The 20,962-nt window shown below is 39.8% G+C and overlaps 3 protein-coding genes across 9 annotated transcripts in view; 2 read left to right on the forward strand and 1 right to left on the reverse strand.

Moving 5' to 3' along the window:
• The window catches only part of Hrb27C (Heterogeneous nuclear ribonucleoprotein at 27C), a 31,153-nt gene extending 28,707 nt beyond the window's left edge, over positions 1–2,446 (reverse strand). For 2 of the 5 annotated variants that reach the window (XM_076532634.1, XM_076532635.1), the window contains exons 1-3: positions 2,255–2,444; positions 1,106–1,313; positions 828–1,014 (exon numbers count right to left, since the gene is read on the reverse strand). In XM_076532634.1, coding sequence (XP_076388749.1) covers positions 828–1,014; positions 1,106–1,313; positions 2,255–2,292 — 433 coding nt within the window. In that variant the 5' untranslated portion in view covers positions 2,293–2,444. Of the gene's footprint in view, positions 1–827; positions 1,015–1,105; positions 1,314–2,254 lie in introns of all 5 variants that reach the window. The other 3 variants (XM_076532632.1, XM_076532633.1, XM_076532636.1) reach the window with 2 other exon arrangements.
• A 2,688-nt stretch (positions 2,447–5,134) lies between these two features.
• Positions 5,135–16,134, forward strand: Chsy (Chondroitin sulfate synthase). 3 transcript variants are annotated; one of them, XM_076532620.1, is made up of 8 exons: positions 5,135–5,406; positions 5,531–5,629; positions 8,718–8,818; positions 9,244–10,224; positions 12,345–12,485; positions 12,562–12,742; positions 13,503–13,859; positions 13,929–16,134. In XM_076532620.1, the coding sequence occupies exons 4-8, from the start codon at positions 9,406–9,408 to the stop codon at positions 14,891–14,893; spliced, it is 2,463 nt and encodes an 820-aa protein (XP_076388735.1). In that variant the 5' UTR covers positions 5,135–5,406; positions 5,531–5,629; positions 8,718–8,818; positions 9,244–9,405; the 3' UTR covers positions 14,894–16,134. The 3 variants fall into 3 exon arrangements, with proteins under 3 accessions (XP_076388735.1, XP_076388734.1, XP_003704206.1); XM_076532619.1 differs by lacking the exon at positions 5,531–5,629; XM_003704158.3 differs by lacking the exon at positions 5,135–5,406 and having other exon boundaries at positions 5,414–5,629.
• Positions 16,135–17,032: 898 nt separating this feature from the next.
• Positions 17,033–18,346, forward strand: LOC100881681 (lysozyme c-1-like). The gene has a single exon (XM_003704157.3). It carries the CDS (start codon positions 17,528–17,530, stop codon positions 17,966–17,968), a length of 441 nt encoding a protein of 146 aa, XP_003704205.1. The 5' UTR covers positions 17,033–17,527; the 3' UTR covers positions 17,969–18,346.
• The last annotated feature ends 2,616 nt before the right edge of the window (positions 18,347–20,962 follow it).

Below are 20,962 nucleotides of genomic sequence, written 5' to 3' on the forward strand. Positions count from 1 at the left end.
AGTATCTTAACGTTTTTTTAAGGTAAGACAAGGCGAATTATTAAGAGTAGCAAAGTAGGATAAAAACACTACATAAATAACTATGTATAATACTATAAGTTTTTAATTTGTGGATAAAGCCTTAAAATATTTCGTAAATACATATTAAAAACAAACAATACCAATCAAAAAGATTGTGAATTAGGATGTATTAATTATAATTATTAAAGGAAGCAAGAGCAGGGTCATTAAAAAAAAAGGGTAATCAAGCAGAGGAAGTTCAATGACCATAAATTATTAACTGGCTTAAGTACAAAAATATTTTTAATTCTTCTATTAATTAGTTGCTAATTTTTTATACCTATATTGAATTTTTATTGTAATATTATTCATCGAAATTTTGATACTTTATTTTAAATAATGGGTGTGCTGCATTCAAGTCAGAATTTTTGATCGAGTACATACAAAACTTTATCAATGTGTACGTACAATGTTTTCTTTATATGTACCTAATCATGTTTATTATTTTCATTACATCGACTCTTTAACTATCACTGTACATTAAGCATAAAAAACATTTAACATCAGATGCCAAAAATACTTTACTCTGAATAAATATTTTATTCTTTCAAGAATTCTGACTATATCTTTGGTCACACAGTAAATGATAATAACCCAATTCAAATATTTATGAAGCATTGTTTTTCATAGTTTCTATTATAATTAAAGTATAATGGACTTTCTAATTAATTAATATTCTACATGTACGAAGAATACAATTTCATTATATAGAAACTATTTTCAACAATGCCAATGTACAAATGAACTAAATATTAGAATGTACTCACCTCTTGATTTCTTCTTTTCTTGGTCGTACATTATGACAACTTCCATAACCTTGCCATAGCGATTGAAGAAAGTCCTTAAGTCTGTCTCTGTCACGTTACTTGGTAATCCACCAAGGAAAACCTTTGGAAAGCCCCCGCTGCGTTTTGGCTTTTGTTGAGTGCGTGGATTACAGGGTTTCGGATCGATCTGTAACATTAAAATATTCAATATTACTGTAGCTTTATTGCGTTACTTATTTAGATCAAGTCGATGAGTTTTTTTTATGAAAGGTACTAACTGTGCGCCCATCAAGCTGATGTGGTCCATTTTGTAGAACCAAAGGGACATTAGCTGGATCACTAAATGTTACAAATCCAAATCCACGGCTACGGCCAGATTCACTATTTTTCATAACAACGCAGTCAATTACTTCGCCATAACGGCCAAAGTAGCGTTGTAGGTTTTCTTGTGTTGTCTCCCAGGACAAACCACCAACAAACAACTTTCTGCAATCACAAAATTAAAAAAAAAATTACATGCAACATAAACATATAGTACCTCGAGTGAAATTAATTATATAATGACATTTTGAAAATATATAGAAACCAAAAATTTTATAATATTTAACAAGATATGAAGTTACTTTAAAGAGTTCCTCTAACAGAAAAGTAAACAATTCATACTTATTACATAGTAAGGTATTTGAAATAACTTGTCAGTGTTTTAAATTTATTTATAATATCATATAAATAACATCTATAATATAAATACATGGCACAATACACTTCTTTTTATTAATAATAAATAAATACATCGATTAATACATAATGTTAGAAATGTCTACGAATATTCGCAGCAATTGCTCAAGCGTTCGAGAAAATTACGTAGCGAGGGAGTATTGAAATGCTCCGATCTTTCAGGATATAGAGCATAAAAATAGAGAATCTAGACCTAAAGGATGTAACGAGCGACGATGCAATAGCATACTTTCACACCAAAATAACACGCGTAAAAATTTATGAATTTTCATATCCTTTCCGTGCTTGCCAATTTTTTTCGGTACAGTAGCATCTAAATAATGAAAAGAGCCGGATTGCGGGTACAGTAGAGGGACACTATGCAGAACCGGCATCGGTGAATTATTCCCCTCTCCGAAAAAAAACTATACATATCCAACCGCTTATTCCTCGGGGGAAGGAAGGTTGGCCTCATATAATGAGAAAATTCGTATATGATTACACGAGGCCGAATGACGTTTTACACACGAAGACGAGCAATTTAAGCGAAGCTCAGATAAACCTTAAGGGGAAATCAGAAATACGTGGTGACTGCAATACGCAAATGGAGATCCCACGCAATAAATTCGACGGTCCGACGAACGCGTCGATCGAAGTTTCTCGCGTAAAAAGTTATCCCCGGCGATCGCTAATAAGCAATTTAGACTCACCCCTTTTCGTCGTCGTCCATTTCGGTCTTCACTCTCATAATATTTCACTTAAAACTACGAGAATGTTGTTAGTATTAGGGCGCGAATGGGAATATGGCACGATGCTTAGCGCGGACGAGGGTAATGGCTCCCCACAATGAACGCGATGTCGAGAACAGAATGTAAACGTAACGAAGCGACTCGCGTCACTTCCGTTCAACCGACTAGTCAAATCAGCAATCCTGTTCAGTCGTTCTTCAGGGACGCATGATGCAGAATGGTGCGCCCTCTACATCATGGCAGCGTTCCCATGACCCTGTACTTTATTTCCAACGAAAAATAAAAATCTGTATGCAATCGAACACGCTTTTAGACAAGGAACAAACTTGTAATAAGCAAAAAGCGTTCAATTCGCTACTAATAGCACAATTTAATCTGCAGTCTATAAACGATGCATGTACGTTGATAATGCATCGCGAATGAGTCTTATATTGACACGATCCTGAAAGTGATATTATGCATGTTCAGCAAATCTAATGCGCTAGCAAATAATTAGCGAAACCATGGATAATAATTTTTTTAATCGAACTGAGCATGAATCAACAAGAAATATCATGGAATTAATATATTAATTGAATGCAGTAGTGTTTCTGGGTTCAACGATCTGTCGTCACATAGCTGGGACGCGCCATTTTGTTCTCGGATTGGCGGTAAATTTGAAAAGTGTATAATACACGCTTTAAAACGTGTCAATGAAAGTCTGTTTTATACGTATAAGAACAGAATATTTTGCATTATATTATGTAAAATAAATAAAGTGAAAGAAAATGTTATATTAAAAAAAAATATGGACATGGAATATTTTAATCATTGCATAATGCATAACACTGCATCGTGCAGAGTATCAGCGTTTATACTGCTAATAATTTCATGAGGCACTCGCGCAGAACGTGCAACCATTACCTACCTAATTTCATCCGTTATTTCTCTAAAATTTATTTAAAAACAAGTTGCTTAAACTGGAACTTCAATTTAAAAGTGATACTTGCTCAACATTGATGTTTTGAATAACACTAAAACTATCTTATGTTGTTAAACATATCGAACCAGACATTGCCGCATATTTTTTAGAGTATGCATTCAGATTATTCACGGCATATATAGAACGTCCGTCTTATCTGATAAGGTGCGATAATACAAAAATATCGTGGGCAGGTGATCGTTAAAAATCTGTTTGAAACATACGTCTAAATCTATTTACGTTTATATATTTTTTTAAATATCGCTCTTCCTGTAATTATAGAACGAATAAGTACGTTTTCACCAAAAAGCAAATAATCAGAAAGATTTTATCGAATGATGTAATACGTAATTCCCAGTATCTTATATACGGAGAAAAAGTATTTCTACAGAAATTTTTTCAAGCTTCCTTCCCGTTTGCTCATTTCTCTCCCACATGTTATTAGAGATCACTAACTTCCCGGAACATTATAAACCGTGCGAGTCGACGAAGGAATCGTAACAAAGGTTACCCGAACTGGGGTTATCACTCCCGTAAAATTCGAGGGATCGTTTCGTCTTTCTTTCCCTCCGTCTAACCACAGGATTTCCACGAGTAGCTAAAAATAAAATTATTTAACTCGACTAGCCTCAAGCCGACTTTCTTCCTTCGGCTGACTCATCCATCCAGTCGAATCAATTTTACCGCAAATTAACTGTACCGCGCATGGAAACAGTTTTCCTTTTCTTTTTTCATTACCCAGCTACTTACGAGAGATCGCGCCAAATTTCAATCGAGAGTCACTGGACCAAATCGCGATTTGTCGTTTAAAACACACCTACGTCGCTTCTTTGCATCTTAATCCGATCGTTCCGCTCGAACAAAAATCGACCCAGACGAATGAGAGATAATATGAAATTCACGAAGCGTAAAGGTAGTTTAATTCGCTTCTATTTCGACGGAAGTTCCTGCTTTACGAACGCGAGACTATAGCGTGTCAGCATCGACTGTTCTTACCGGTACTGTTCATTATTACCCCTTAAATCAGACGTAACGCAGCAGATTTTCTTTTTTACACATCTGATTACACAACACGCTAACTAGATATACTTTCGCGTGCACACCTCGCTCGAGTAAACACGTGTACTCGACTACTCTTGTTTGGACAAACAGGAATTATCAATTTTTGCTTTTATGATTATCGAAACGGCAGAGATACCCGGCATAATTAAGTAATTGGTAAAACACGATACAAGGTTCTCGACCGGAATCGAAATCTTACTCGTTGCTTATCTTCGATTAACCCGAGTAGTCTCGCAGCAAATCGATTTCTGCAGCGTGTTATTTTTCAAGGCGCACAGTTTGTTTCGGTAGATGAGCATATTTTTAGAGGATCGTAGTTTCTATACTTAGAGCGCGTGTACCTTCGAATGTGCTCCTAAAATTTCGTTTAATCGGAGTCTACATATCGGTGTTTGGTGGCCCCTTAAAAATAGAAGCTGAACTTCATTTCCGTCTAACAGTGCACGGATAATCGAACTGCAGCAGCCATGAATAATTTCACGCTTCGCTCAGTGTCATCCTCTTACCTTCTCGGAAAATAACATCCATTCCTCGAGATTCCAGACACCTTCAAAGAAACAACCAGCAGGAAGCTATTCAGGGAAGACCAGGTGGGTTCTTACGTAATTTTTCATCACTCTTTGACGGACGCACGTGCAGCTGGAATCCTCGAGGAATCCATACGAGCAACCACGAGGACAGGGAGTAGAAAAGGTGGAATCGAAGGTTGTCGAGGTCAGGATCAAGCCTGCGTATCGGCTCGTTTGCATTATTAACGAAAAAGTTTCGCTGCTTCCGTTGAAAAATCTTGTTAGTATACCCCGGCTAACCGATCAGGCTGTTTGCCTGCTTCTAGCTGGCTGACTGCTTGGCCGACTGCTAGCCGGCACGGCACGCTTCTCGTCTCGTTCAGTCGCCGCTCCGACATCCTGCTCGCAACACGTCTGCGGCCGGTCCCCGCTGTGACCCGAACCTGTCCACGTTTCTCTCGACGTCTCTTCTCCGTTTACGATTTCTGTCATGCCGTGGCAGATGCGATCGAGCCGTAATACGACTTTTTTCGGCGCCAGTTAGACCCACGTGTACATCCTGCGCTGCTCCGAGTGAAGAAGTAAGTGTCGAACGAATACTGTGCACCTCCGAACACTTGTCCGCTTTTTCTTAACAGAGAATAGCAGAATTTTCCAACGGTGAATCGAGCGAGTAGTTAAATTCAAGTTCTTCTCGTGTAACAGTGAACGTGAGAAGATTTCGTGGATGGACCGAAGAGGAAACGATCGCGAAAACGAGTTAGCTCGTTGCTAGTGTTTCAGTGTAAATTCTATGGAGACGATGTAAGTGTAGAAAGGTCGAAAATTTGTTGAAAAGTGTGACCGTCGGTAATGAAATTGTTCAACCGTGAACGGTAATCGTTCCATGACCCGTAAGCCTTTCATTATTACCACGGTGTAACTCGAAAAGTCGATGACTCTTCGAGACTTCTACCGGTTGATTGAACAAGCCGCTTGTCGTCGATTCTAGTCACGATTACGACAAATCTGGCCGCCCAACGTGTCTTTGCTTCGATGATTCTGCTCATAATCGTGTCTCAATGGCTGTGGGAACAATTAGCTGCATACCTCGTAACAGCCTTCTAATGACTAGGGTCTGCGTCTTGTCAGCTCGCTCTCTCGAAAATACTGTCGTTCGGAAGTTAATGCGAGTCGACAGTCACGAGAATCGAACCGCAAACATGCTTCTAGCCAAGTCGACCACTTTGTTCTGACTCACCTCGAAACACATGCAAATCTGTCACGAGTGTGAATGTAATTTCAATTTTAAGAGCGTCATATTGCCTCAATCTTGCCGTAACTCTTCAATGACAAATCGTTGAAACACGTAGATTTTATTTGAGTTTCAGATCTCTTCGTTCTTTAGACGCTAAACTATTCCTATATCAATTATTCTTCCATATATGGAAGTGTTTCGTTTAAAAATTTGAATAATTTGTAGTTAAAATTCTTTGATATGCGTTTCTAAGAGAATGACACTTAACGGTGAAACTCGATTTTCCTTATGCATTCGAGTTTTCGAAGAATTTCACTTCTCGAAACATGCTCCTCGATTCATCCTTATCTTCTTCACCATAATGAACTAGACATTCTCTACCATAGGAACTAGCGGAGATCTGGAGCTGACTTTCGGCTTAAACCGGTTCTCCCGCCATTCGTACCTTCTCATTTGTGCACGTCACTTCGAATGGTATCCTTTAACGGGACGATAAACCGGGATTTCGTGGTTTCAATCGTGTAATCACGATTGTCAACACCGACTCACTGCCCCTGTACCGGGTATCGATTACTGGGAACGTCCATCTAACGGTATCGGAGTAACGCTCGTTTTTAGCTATAATTCCCATAATGTCTTCGACTTTGCCCTTGATCGTGATCGAAAGAGTGACGAAATAGCATTGCCGAGCTAGTCGTCCTCTTCAAATTATCTTTGACACCAGGTACTACTCAAGTCTCTTTTTCATCGGAGGTGATAAGATTAAATGTCCGAAGAAATACATTGAATTTACGTGTCACGTTTCAGCGAATACTCTCTTGTTATAAAGTGAAACCAAAGAATATTAACGGGAGCCCGCTTCCTTTTTTCTTCTTCTTCGACTAACAGGATTGTGAGAACGGAAACGAGTGTGCGAATAAAGAGTGAAAACAATCGAGGATGACCATCAACGACCTTATATTCAACGAGCAATTTATCTTAGGCTCGTGATATAGCCCTTCGTTCTTCACTCTTTTAGGATCTTTTGGAGTCGTAATATTTTCGGTACAAGCTTGTCGCAAAGTCTCAAGAAGTTTGCATTAAAATAAATGTTTATTTTGTTTGTAATAAAGATTCGGAGTAAGTGTACAGTTTCCCAATGAATAAAACATCGTACATCAAATATTTATAAACGGAATGTTTCTTTATTTTAACATTTATTTTCTCCAGTCATAAATTTTAAATTATGATAGTTGAAGTAGTTGGAACAACAAACAAACGTATTTTTGCCGCTCCTTTTATGTGGACATAAAATGACCGTCCGTTAGGCCGACCTTAAGCCTTCAAAGATCTTGCGATACCCACAGTTAATCCTATTGCTTTTCCGTCATTGTATAATTTTCTACGTTTTTGAATTCCCTTCAACTTTTCACGCCTTCTGGTCAACGATATTTTTCCTTCTCGTGAAGAAGGAAAGACAGGTCTCGAAATTCGATAACTACCCGCATTCGGACATGCATAATCAGAGTAGAACCGGTTTCACCAGGAGACAATTCTTTGTCTACATCGATTTGGGGAATGCATTTCCACAAACTTAGTAGCGTAGAACCTCTAAAAGCAGCGTTCGTTTCTCCTGCGCTATATAAAATTCTGATCAGTTTCCGAGAAACTTTCTGCTAAAGAATTTCAAGAATGTTTGAAAATAAATCTCGAAGTAGGCTGTTGGTCAAAAATTTAAATCACACTCGAGGACGTCAAACAAGTACTTACTCAAAGGCACGCGGAACATGCGTTCCATTATACGAAAGCATACACGTGAATCGGGTTAATTTATTATAAACGTTTGCTAACGGCGTCAGGTTCTCTTTAGGATATCCCGAGAAATTCTACAGAAAACTTACATAGCAGAAAAAATTGTTGAATCTGCCATTAGACCTCAGAGGCTCACGCGACTCCATCTTTCATGCGACTATAAAAGTCTCCAATGAAAAGGCTTCGGTTAGATTGATTAAAATAAGTTTCATTGATCGACAGAACGAGTATTCTGGTCGATCATCGAGGTCGATAATTGCCTGATCCGACTGTACACGCAAGCTATTGAAATAATAAACGAACACGAATTAGTGGCTCAATTCATGGGGATTGCGATCGAACGGTTATGAAATATCTAATGAACCAAAGGGATGCTGTTAAGATCGAAATAATTACTATATTCGATTATTCAAATATTTGAGTACCACTCGAATAACTTAAATCTCTATATTTGAATTTTAAAAGGTTTTAGCTGAAACACTCGAGCTCCGAATATTTGATTAACTTTTGAATATTTGATTTTATTTCAAGTATTCGATTTCGAAACAAAAACCACTATCAATTATCAGTCACTAACTATGGCCAACGGTCAAAGACCTATAGTGCCGAATATGACCTGCCTTTCATAATTACATAATCGGAATTATGAAATTCACACGTTTTAAATATTCGAATACTTCGGCCGTTTACAATTTCACGGTGGTATTTGGTGTTATAAAAAGAAAAGGAAAAAATGATCGGCTCAAAGATCCGATTTCGATCACTTAACACGTGTGTGACCTCGTACATATTGGTCGTATCAATTTTTATCTATGGAACATCGAACTAATTCGTTATCGAAATGCGTTTCTGTTTTTCTTTCAGGTCGGCATGATCACTCGGCACGTAATCTGGCCAGAAGCATCTGGACAGTCTTCACGAAATTCAAAAATATGCAACCGCTGGGATTACTGAAAAAAATCGACGTAAGTAGCCGGCGTATCTTAACCAGAATGGCCCGGTTACGTCATATTTAAGTATTCGTTATCACGGATACAGATAATCGGTTTCGTTCACTGTCGCGTTTATTAGTTTCCCTGAAAAGTCGGCGTAAAAATAGCCTAACAGTCTGGCTAAACAACGGACGCTTTTATAATCTTGCCATGAGCGGTGAAAAACACACAGTCAAAGTTTGTTCTTTAAACGGCAAACAGTGCGCGAGCCAAGGTCCAGTGAATACGAAAAGAATGCTTTTGAAACGTCGGTAATACCGATTCTTCGCAGGAACCCTGTCTTTAGCGACTTCTTTTCATCGCCTGGTACAGCGAGGAATACGAATGAATCGCGTGTTTGTTGAAGTTTTCGAAAAAAAATCATTTTCACCGAGAGAACGCTAAATCTTGTTCGACAGGTTTGAGCAGAACTCATGCTCGGCGTCGAGGGAAGCAACAATGGGATCATGCAAAGAATATCGATCGATTACTACGTTGGAATTACGGAAGAAGACGAGTAACAACTTTGGAAAGATGACGATGAACCTAACCAGAGGTCCAAGAGCCCCGGAAGAGTATCAATGGAAGAGGTGACGTATCACCCAGTGATGCGTAAACGACGTGGACTGGCCAGCGCCATTTTGGGCCTGATAGTTGGCCTTCTCCTAGGTTTCCTCATCCAAAGCTACAGAATACTCTCGTCGAGCCATCATCAAAGGTTCAACATGTATGCAACCTCTATGCCTGGGGCACGTCTGCCGCTAAAACCGTCGGCGCGTAATGTTCCCAAGCTGAACGACGACGAGCAGATAAACAGTTCTTCCAGTAGTCTGGTGTTCGTCGGTGTTATGACAGCTAGCAAGTACCTGGATTCTCGGGCCAAAGCCGTCTACGAAACCTGGGGCAAGGAGCTACCGGGTAAAATCGCCTTCTTCTCGTCGGAAAGCTCCGTTGTTCCCGAAAGTTGTCCCGATCTGCCTCTAGTGCCGTTGCCACGGGTCGACGACACGTATCCACCTCAGAAGAAATCGTTCATGATGCTACAGTACATGTGGAACAATTACGGTGATCGTTTCGAGTGGTTCCTCAGGGCGGACGATGACGTTTACGTGAGGACGGATCGTTTGGAGAAATTGTTACGATCGGTGAACTCCAAGAGAGCCATGTACATTGGTCAAGCGGGCAGAGGCAATTCCGAAGAATTCGGTCTACTGTCGTTGGAATACGACGAGAATTTTTGCATGGGCGGGCCAGGTGTTATTCTGTCCAGGGAAACACTCAGGAGGATCGTGCCTCACATCAAGTACTGTTTAAGGCACTTGTACACCACTCACGAGGACGTCGAATTGGGAAGGTGCGTGCAGAAGTACGCTGGTATACCTTGTACCTGGAGCTACGAGGTAATTTTTGTTTTTTTGCTCATGTCCTTCTCTTGCATTTCGTTAATTTAAGAAAGGAACTGTCGCAAAAACTATTCTCAAGGTTTGCTCCTTTTACGAACGTGTTTCTGCGCTGCCCAGCCGCTTCGCGCGTGTTGCCGTCGTTCACATAGCATTAAATCTATTTTCGCTCGTCCTCCTTTCTTCTCGCTTCTGATGCACTGTCATAAGCGTGAACGTACGTGGCACGTGTAATTTGTTCATCGACCCAGGCTGATTAGAATTGTTCGTCTGTCTCACAGAACGTAACACGCGCACCTTGATGCATTTCACGTATCGTCTATCGACGAACGTAGCATTAACCCTTGTGTGAGTCACGTCATTAAAACGATTCGCATGTATTTTGATTTTGAACCCGTATAAATGTCATGATGAAATATAGAAATGGGTATTCGGTTACTCGGACCCACATGCAAAAGTTGACGAGTTTTATAAGGAATGTTAACATTAAATTGTAATTATTTCGTCTGGTAGTAAATGACGGTTAAATTTAGATCCCAAAAATGGGAAGATTTGGAGAGGCGCCGGATTTAATTATCACTTTGAGTAACGCCAGAAATAATTCAGTTAGTTGAGTCCACCTAGTAACGAAATATTCGCACGGTTCGAAGCTACCACGATACGTATATTATCAGTTTAAATACATAAGCTACGCATCTGCATCATATACAGGGTACGCTATCATTGGGTTAACTCGGAAGGTACAATGCACAGATGAGGATGTTAATCGTTAAGTATAAGCGAATAGTACCCTGCTAACCCAGTGGCCAGATCGAGTCACTCTCCTCCATCTTGACACTCGGCATTAGGTCGAAACGCTTAAGTAACAATTTGCGGCACGAAGCTCTTACGCTTCCATTCGTGTCTTCTCGTCAATAATTTAATCGAACTGCACGGTTGCGTTCGAATGTTGCATCAACGTTACGGAGCATTATCGTGTGTCTCTGTCACATCCACCGAAACACGATCCAATAAAACGTTTTTATTCTGCTTGCCAGTCGCGAGATGCAAGAATGCTTGTTCTGGATTGAGGAAATCCTAATAAAGAATGCTAGAAAAAAGGTTATGTTTAAAACAAAACTTCAAAAGCCTTGTAAATCCATCGTATCGCCGCAGAATGTTGGCCCAGAATAATAAATGTTCAAAATGATATCATGATGTGGTAGCTACGAGCAGGCACACGAAGGTTAATCAAATAATTTGGTTGAAAGGTAAAACACAGCATAAAGATACTAGTCTTTAGATTCGAACAAATCGTAGTCGTCTACTAACCATCTGGTAGACCGTTTGATCTCGTCTTGACACTCGACGTAAGGTCGAAACACTTAATAGTTTGTACGAGATGTAATAACTGTGAAGGTGTTTGTCGTAGACTTTTCGAACAATTGATTGACCGAGATCTACTTAACATGCAATAATAGTATCGCAATTATTCTTACGTTAACTTTCAATCTGGGTTAAGTGGCAACTGTTGCTTCTAAAGCCACACGATTTTTTTTAACATTCGAAAGCGTACAGCATGATTTAATTCAATCAGATTGATTTACAATCGAAGAATCTAAATTACCAAAGGGAATATTGAAACAAGCGGTGTTAGAATATGATCAACTTAACCCATGAGATGTAACACTAGAGTAATTCCTTGTAATAAGACACCACCACACCCAGTCTCGCGACTTGATTAACACTCGTTCTGCGACACTAATGTAAGATGCAGTTTCGTGTTCTTCGCAATAATTATTATCGGACAACGAACCAGCAGGAAGTTCATACTTTAACTACTCTTCTGTTTATTCTAGTTGTCGTTTGTCGAAGCTCGTCGTAGCTCACAAGGGGGATTAACGAATTGATTAGATTGTCTCTCTAGAAATATTGCCGTTTCTAATCGTAATACATATCCGGAAGAATAGCAATTGTAAATGTTTCAAAAGATAAATATTATCGGTGATAATTGATCTTCAGAGCATTCTACGTAAAAAACCGTGCAATACTAATTCAAGATACAATTATATGATTCACCCTGTACTTTTATTACACTTTGTCTGCTTGATCTTAGTCACAGTTATCTCTCACTGTTACAGATGCAGTCGATTCTGTATCACAACAGCAGCGGTGCACAGGCGTTCACCGGAAACCTGAAGAAGAAAGAAGTACATCGTGCTATTACATTGCATCCTGTTAAAAGTCCGCCACATATGTACAGGCTGCACAATTATATGAGGGTTAGTATCGTAACGTTACCTGCGCGTATCGTTTCCTCTGCTCGTGTACGAAGGATTCTGTTTCCGTTCTTTTCAGGGACTTCAGATACAGGACCTGCAGCAGGAGAGATTGAACCTTCACAGGGACATTTACACCATGGCCAAGCAATTGGAGATAAGCGTGGAGAATATGAAAAATTTTGAAATAGCTGACGGCGTGCCTCTCTTTCCGGTGAATCCCTACTCGAAAGAATATCCAGGAGACACAGAGATATTAGGTAAAATGAATCGTAGTTGCTAACGAAACACGAGATCGTGCTCGAACGAACGTATGTAGGTGTTGTATTCATTCAATGACGTTTGACAGACAATTCTTTCGCATTATGTTACCTATATAACGTGGTTAATGCATTAACTGCAGTTGTGGGTAATTATTAGGGATAATTTTCCAATATAACTTCTCGCATTGGTATTTCGTGGTATGAGCCTTGTAATATTAAGGGCAGTCGAAATTTCCCTTCTCGAGGCTTGAAAAATTCAGGACATTGGGTCACTGCTGACCCTTGCGGCATTAATCTTCCGACCTTGTCAGAAGATCTTGAACTACGCGTGTAGGATATTCACGAACAAGCGCGTTTCCCTGGATGTGCGTTATTAATAGAACCATTTAGGCCGATTAGTTCGTGCGAATTGATCGCCGGACAGCCATCACGATGCTGAAACGAGCCACGACACGATTCGTTTGAGCCCATCAAACGGAACGATCAGGACTTCGATCATCGTTCCACTCATTTCCATTTTTCACCCTGACACAGACATTTTGCGCCTACATGCTCTGGTTTTACATCCGCTGAAACCGCTAACTGAAATTCCCAAAGTCCGAGTCACGAATCGCGTGAAACATTAAAGCCTTAGAAATATTTAAATAAGCGATACTTTGGTTTGGAAACTTGCCTTCGTTAGGAACTTCGAAATTTTTTAACTTTAAAACTTTGTGAATTACGAGCTCATGATATTAATATTAATCTTTCTATGCAGGTGTTCCAGCAGGGCTTCGCTCGTTCAAACCAACAACCGCCGACGAAGTAATTCCTTGGGACTTCCTTTCGAGATCGGAGTACAGCTTAGCCGATTCGAATCCCAGGAGAAGAATTCACAGTGACATTAAAGAAGGCCTCGAGGACATCACCAGAGAAGTGATGGCTTCTATAAACGCTTGCTCACGACAGCGTGGCAGAGTCGTCGAGGAAAGGTCGACCCTATACGGCTACAGAAGAGTGGATTCTTATGGTGCCGACACGATACTGGATCTTTTGTTGGTTTACCGGAAGTACAGAGGCAGAAAGGTTACCCTACCTGTTAGAAGACACGTCTACCTTCATCAGCATTTCACGGGTATCCTCCGCATTCCATCATACGACATTTTTAATCCGCGATCCGTACATCATTCACATTTTTTCGCAGGACTGGAAATACGGGAAACAGTGAACGGGGAGGAAGTGGACGAGTCGCGAAGAAACGAACGAAACGGCAAATCTCTGCAAAGCATATTCAGCGCTGGTTTCCTGAACCTGAATTTCAACTTCGAAGAAGAAGATCCAGTCAACGGCAAGACCATCCATTTTGTCCTGCCTCTGTCCGGAAGGTACGAGGTGTTCCAAAGGTTCCTACAAAATTACGAGGAGGTCTGCTTGACGAGCGGCCAAAAGACTGCTCTGTTGGTCGTTTTATATCAGCACAAAACCGAGAACTCGTTTAATCGAACGATAGATCTGATCGAGCAGCTGAGATACAAATATCGTAGCGCCAGTCTCGACGTGGTACCGATTTCTGGTACATTTTCCAGAGCGAAGGCTCTGAATTTCGGTGTCTCGAGGTTGAAGAACGACGACCTGATGTTGTTCATCGACGTCGACATCGTGTTCAACGAATCAGCACTCTATAGAATACGAGCGAACACTATTTACGGCAGACAAGTGTATTTCCCGGTGGTGTTCAGTCAGTACGATCCAAAGATCGTTTACAGACACAACAGGAAGCGACAGGACATGTACGCTGTGAACGAAGTGACCGGTTACTGGAGACAGTTCGGATTCGGTATCGTATCCCTGTACAAACGGGACTACAAAACTGTGGGTGGTTTCGATCTGTCCATTCAAGGATGGGGCAAGGAGGACGTAGATTTCTTTGAGAAGTTGATTAAATCCGATATCAAGATCTTCAGAGTGGCGGATAAGGATCTGATCCACGTTTATCACGATATCGAGTGCAGCAAGGATCTCTCCGACACGCAGTTCTCCATGTGCATGGGAACTAAAGCTGACACTTATGGAAGTATACATACTTTAGCGGAAATGATTTACGAAAATCCAGATATATTGCAATTTGCCAAAGCTAGAAGAGCCAATTTGACTAATGCAGCTGGTTGAATGATGTCTCGAGAATGGCAAGGTGATCGTTGAGTCTAGAGATCGATGGAGATAATTCGTAATTAAAAAGTGCTTGTATTAATGTTAGCTAAGAATCTGAGTCTTTATAAAAATGATCGATGTCGTTGAGAAAATATTTGTTCGTAAAATTTTACCTTCATTCACAATTATGACAGATATCGGTATTTGTGATTTAGGGTTTATAATTTTGAAGAATGTGACGGTGTTAAGGTAGGAAAGTTTGCAACTCTGTGGTGCCAGAAAGTCTCGTAGCTAGAATAATTTGTAAATAGTCGGTGTAATTATGCTTCAACGCAGAAGTCTGTGCTGGATATTTAAAATCGAAGTCACCAAAGTCTTTGCCGTTCTAAGAATTAATAAATATGATTGCGAATCATCACGGAAACGGAGTGCAAGCCTGAGATTTAATTTAAGACGAGAAAAAGACGAAATGAACATTCGAGTTAACGATTCGTCCGTGTGAGAGATTATTTTATCTTTATACGAATATTATATTAACAATAGAGATGGAATGTTTTCGATTGATAACACGAGACTTAATCTCGTGCGTGTCGACGAAAGTTCTTCTTTGCTTATTAGTAGAAAAGAAGAACAGCCATTTTAGAGAATTGTATAATACTCTGTTGATCGAACAAATTCTGGCATTATTTATCTTATGAATGTGATGTACTGCTTTTGGTCTAACATATTTTATTTTTGCCGGAAGATTATAGTGGCAATTTTTTCTTTTTTAAAAATTTATATTGTAAGAAGTTGTTCCTTTATTCGAAGAATCGGTATGAGAATAGTATAATGGTTTTACGCGAAGATTATGAACGAATAACTTAAGATGCCAATACTCCTAGAAGAACTTAACGTTAAGTTATGCAGGATGTTCCATTTCGCTTTATAATGAAACTTTTTATTTTTTTCAACATGAATTCCTTGAGGCATTCAGTGCAATACTTTGATAAAGCAAACAGTTCAGAACATAAAATGGGACATCCTATATACGAATGATTTCTGTAAGTACATGTGATATTATCGTGCCTTGTATAGACTTTTAATTGTGAATTTTAAGTACTGCCTATTTTATCGTATTTGTACCTATACGCGGATCAATTGTAAGAAAAAGTCTGGCGATGCAAGTCGTACGACTTGCATAATCATTTATGCAATTCGTTTGCAGAGACGCTTCGACATTTTCATCGAATTCCAAATAAAATTTCTCTATTAAATAATCGCGTTGCATCAGTTGTTGTGCCTCGACGTAAACTATCCCTTCAACTATCTTGCGGTTCAAATTTGACATTTTCCTCGGTGCATCGATAAATTCACCACGGTTTCCTTGATCGGGTGGAACATTTGAGATAGCGCCGGCATTTTTTGCCGTTAGAAAGTGCCTGTAACTTATAAGGTTTCCCTCAAGGTCTCTTTAAGGATCGAACATGTCGAAACCCACCAATTAGTTGCAGATGGCAATTAACCGATATCCTTCTGTGAATCTCTCCTTAACGTCGTTAATTCCTTGTCGATATCATTATCGCGCAAACAACTTGGACGAGTTATTTTTGGAAGAAAATTACATATTCTTGGTACGCACATTGTTTATGCTGAAGAAAAACATACTATAGATTTCTCGGTTTCCGACGCGACGCATTAGCGCGTTATTATCGATCGTATCGAAAATAAAACACGCGTATCGGACTGGACGTATCACTAACATTAATTAAATACAATTTACTTAGACGTACCTCGGTAGATATCGCGTTGAAGATTACTAGAGTAACAAAAAAAAGATAAACTCGAGAAAATGTTAACCTTTTTATCACGGATATAAGAGATATTCCATTTATTTTGTACAAAAAATTTTATGGATCATCTATTATCATACACTTTATTTCGGGGATATTTGTAAACATTGTGAAAGCCCACTTTTTCGCCGAATTATTTTAACTCACTAAAAAAGTGAGTCTTCATCTATAATGCTATAAATATTCATATCTTAAGAAACAAGAATTCGTGATCAGAGACGGCATACCAAAATGTTGTGTCGCTGCGTCTTTTAATGGTCTAAAGCGATAAATAGAGCTACGGTACTCCGAATGATCGTAATTAGCGCGCCACAGATAGTAATTTTCAATACGTCGGTAAACAACGAATAACGTTAGCCGACGGAGCAAAGTGGGATTCTCCAAGAACGGAAGGTTAAAAAGACAGAAAAATGTCAACTCTTCAAGTCAGCGTATCATAAGGAAAGTCGAGGGCGTATCGTGTCAAGAAAAAAGGATATCTATAACGAAGATGCCATGTATATAAAGCGCCGTCAAGAAGGAAGAAACGCAACAGTAAGTAGAATCCGTGGGAAACTATCGAATGGAACAAAGAAGAGTCACGAAACGTCAGGCGACTTATCCGGTCAGGCGGCGGCGCAGCGTTTAGGAAATTACAATTTATCGCACCAAGCTCAAGGTTGTCGCATATCGTTCGTGAACGGTGCGACAGACGGCACAACCGGTGAGGCAAATTGTATTCATATTCAAGCGTGGATCCTCGTCGCAGCTGCGTTCTAACAAAACCGGCTAGTGTCGGAAGACTATTTAACCGTATCGGTTCATTCGGATCCGCACACAAATGAGCGGAAAAACAATATCCTTCGTACTACTGTCGTTGTTGGTCGCGTTGGCGATCATACAACTGGAGGCGAAGATCCTGACCGAGTGTCAGGCAGTAGAGGAACTGCAGAGGGCAAAAATCCCCAGAAGTTTGATCAGCAACTGGGTCTGCTTGATGCAAAGCGAGAGCGGTTTGAACACCAGCTTGGTTACCGGCCCGAAGACAGCGTCCAGTTACAATTTCGGAGTCTTCCAGATCAGCAGCATGAAGTGGTGCTCCAGAGGACACACCGGGGGTGTCTGCAACAAACGCTGCGAGGACTTCGCCAATGACGACATCCAAGACGACATCAGCTGCGCCCTCAAGATCCAGCAGACGGAAGGATTCAAGGCGTGGGATGGCTGGCTAAAGAAGTGCAAGAACAAGCCCCTTCCGAACATTGGAAAATGTCTGAAATGAAGGTGAACGTGGGAGCAATTCGAAGTGCACGAGAGGATGAGGATCGCCGTTGCGTCAATCTGGGGATTATCGAAATTTGGGTGATGGTTTTATTATGAATATGTAACTTTGTATGATTGTATATTATATTGACTGATGATATTGCTGATTAACCGATGACTGAGCTGATGCATGAATTGGAAAACAATGAAATGTCATGATGACTGCGGTTGGATTATAATGAGCGAGTTTAAAGGTTACGCGAATGTGTATTTGTGTAATTTAATAGGCGGTTCGGTGATAAATAGTTGATAAGGTATTTCTTTTTATACAATTGTATCTACTTTTTTATGTACTTCAGTGTATATATGAACGAAATACATTACCCTGTTAATCCGAGTTTTGTTATTTTGTTTGTTTTAATCGTTGGTACATAATTAAATTATTTCCTCGTTTTTTAATTGCAAATAGATGCTTGATAACGTTCGCCAAGTAAACACTCCGTTGCGGTTAATCGTGTCGAGTGGTACGAGCAATCGTTACGCGCTGGAATATTTTTATCGGAGGATTCTTGGAAGACAATGTGATCAGATAAGATACATACAGTTTCCAGAAATTTTGTGGCAAATTTGATATGTTAGTTGCGCAATGTTCGGCGCGTAATTAAATATAATCGAGTATCAAAGCAAGGAAAACAAACTGAAGATTATTGCAACTTTTATTTCGGCCAGCTTATTACATAATTAGCGAAGCCAATGCATGCAGTATTATTAGAACGTTGTAAATATAAAGCGGACAACTCGATTCAAATAACTCTTGAATGAATTATAAATACCTCTTAGTAGTCGTTATATTATACCAATGAACAATGTTGCCTAAGCAGCGCGAGGATATTTCTGAAATATGAATACAAATTGTTTGGAATTAGGCCAATAATGATGCAAGAAATCACGATGATCTTAAATGCGTCGCTCCACTTGGCACATCGGATCGGGTCGAAACAAAAATGGTTTAGAAATTCCAACTATTAGAATTACAAAACTAGCCGTGACAGGAATGCGAGAATTTCTTCCCGATTTCATTTTCTACGCGGAGAAAGGACCGAGATATCGACAGTTTCAAAAATCATTTTTATTCAAGACAGAATCAAACGATCGACACCTGACTAATGGTCGCAAACGTCGTTGGAGATTAATCGATAAAGATGACAGAAATTTTAATGAGGCGATACATCATTAACCCCTTTCATTCTCTATAATTCAATGACCAAGGCGATATGAAATGAACATAAAAGCTAATATTTGTGTACATTGATTAAATTTATTCTGTACGAAAAAAGTTAGCGCTATCTCGTTATTTCGATAGGGTGGATAAGCAATAAGAGTATCACAACGCAATTATTCTATGGATCAAGTCACGTAGGCAGTCAGAAACTGTTCCAAAATGACCGTAACACGTGCAAGTCGAACGAAATAATTGCTCCGAATGTCTTCGAGTCAAGGAGATTTACCCAATCCGATTAGTTTTTACACGAAATGTCATCGAAATGACAAATCGAGGCCATTAACCATCAAAATCGTTGTTACATAACGTGGATTCGTCCAAATGTCATGTACAGGCTATCATCAAAATTTGATATGCCAGTCCAGTTTGCACGCTTCTCACGCGATAAGAAAATTCACGAAGCAACCGTGAAAAGCTTTCTTTAACTATCGATTCGCCTTTCCGCGTTTCTCTTTTTCTCCGTTGAAATCGATCGTGATCGAACCGATAGAAGATTTACTTCTAGAAAATCCCATAACCGATCGTGTAAACGATTACGCAAATGGATCCATAGATTTCTAGCGATAAAATCTCAGCAATTCCGACAGTGATGCTCTTTCTGAATGTTAACGCTGAATGTAATGCGAAAATGTTACAAAATCGAAACATGTGTGTGTATGTTACATCCATATATTTCTGCATTCTTAGATGATTACGTCTTCCCCTAGATCCTCAGTATTCTGGATTCTTAGATCACTGTATTCCTGTGCAATTAGCTCCATAGAGCTGTAGATACTTGGGTACTTAAGTCCCTAGATCCCTACATAGCTCCATAGCCAGATCCGATTTTAAGATACTCAGATTTTTACGTACTTAAGCACCCAGGTCCCTGGATCTTCAAATCTTGACCCTTAAATTCCCAGATACATAGATATATTTAATTATCGAGGTAGATGACCCTTAAATTCCCAGATACATAGATATATTTAATTATCGAGGTAGATATCTAGACACATGGATCCACATATTTGTAATTTTCATGAACTTTATTGCTGCATGAACTGCTAGATCGATCCGAGCCACCTCGGGGTTAAAAATTATTAAGGGAATCAATCATCGGTTGATTGGAAAGATATTCGAGGATACTAAAGGCAAGGAAAGTTAGAGGAAAATCGATTTTTCAATCGTTTCGTAACATCTGAGGAGAAATCCGATCGTTTCTTAGAAAACACCCGTTAGGATTTCAATCAGAGTGATGCGTCGATGTACGGCCGCCTTTCTAGGCAAACATCGCCAATTACTGACAGAGTAGGTGTACTTGGCAAGTCAGATGAGTACACGGGGATGCACGTAGGTGCACGTAAGCGCATTTTACCGTAGAACACCGAGGTGAGTGTGCATGCACCTTTCACTAGCGGAAGTGAACAACTGAGACAAACGCGTGAGAGCGACCCGGATCGTTGTTGCTTGGCTCTTCTCTTATGGGCGGTGTTGCTTGCTATCAAAGATCGACCTACGGTGCATCGTGTTCCGATGCGATCGATCACCGACGATCTAGCTGTGTAATCATCGCTAATTATCGATCCTTTGCTGGCCTGCGCCTTGTCTACGTTCGGATGCTTGAATTTCTTCGAACCTCGTAGACGTTCACAAGGAAATTAACGTTTGATTCCTGTGATCGAACGAGTTCGGGGATTATAGGAATCTACAATGACCGGTTTAATGAATCTATCGTTACAGAATGAAACATGC

Source organism: Megachile rotundata, chromosome 6 (genome assembly GCF_050947335.1).
Source record: "Megachile rotundata isolate GNS110a chromosome 6, iyMegRotu1, whole genome shotgun sequence".
NCBI lineage: Eukaryota > Metazoa > Arthropoda > Insecta > Hymenoptera > Megachilidae > Megachile > Megachile rotundata.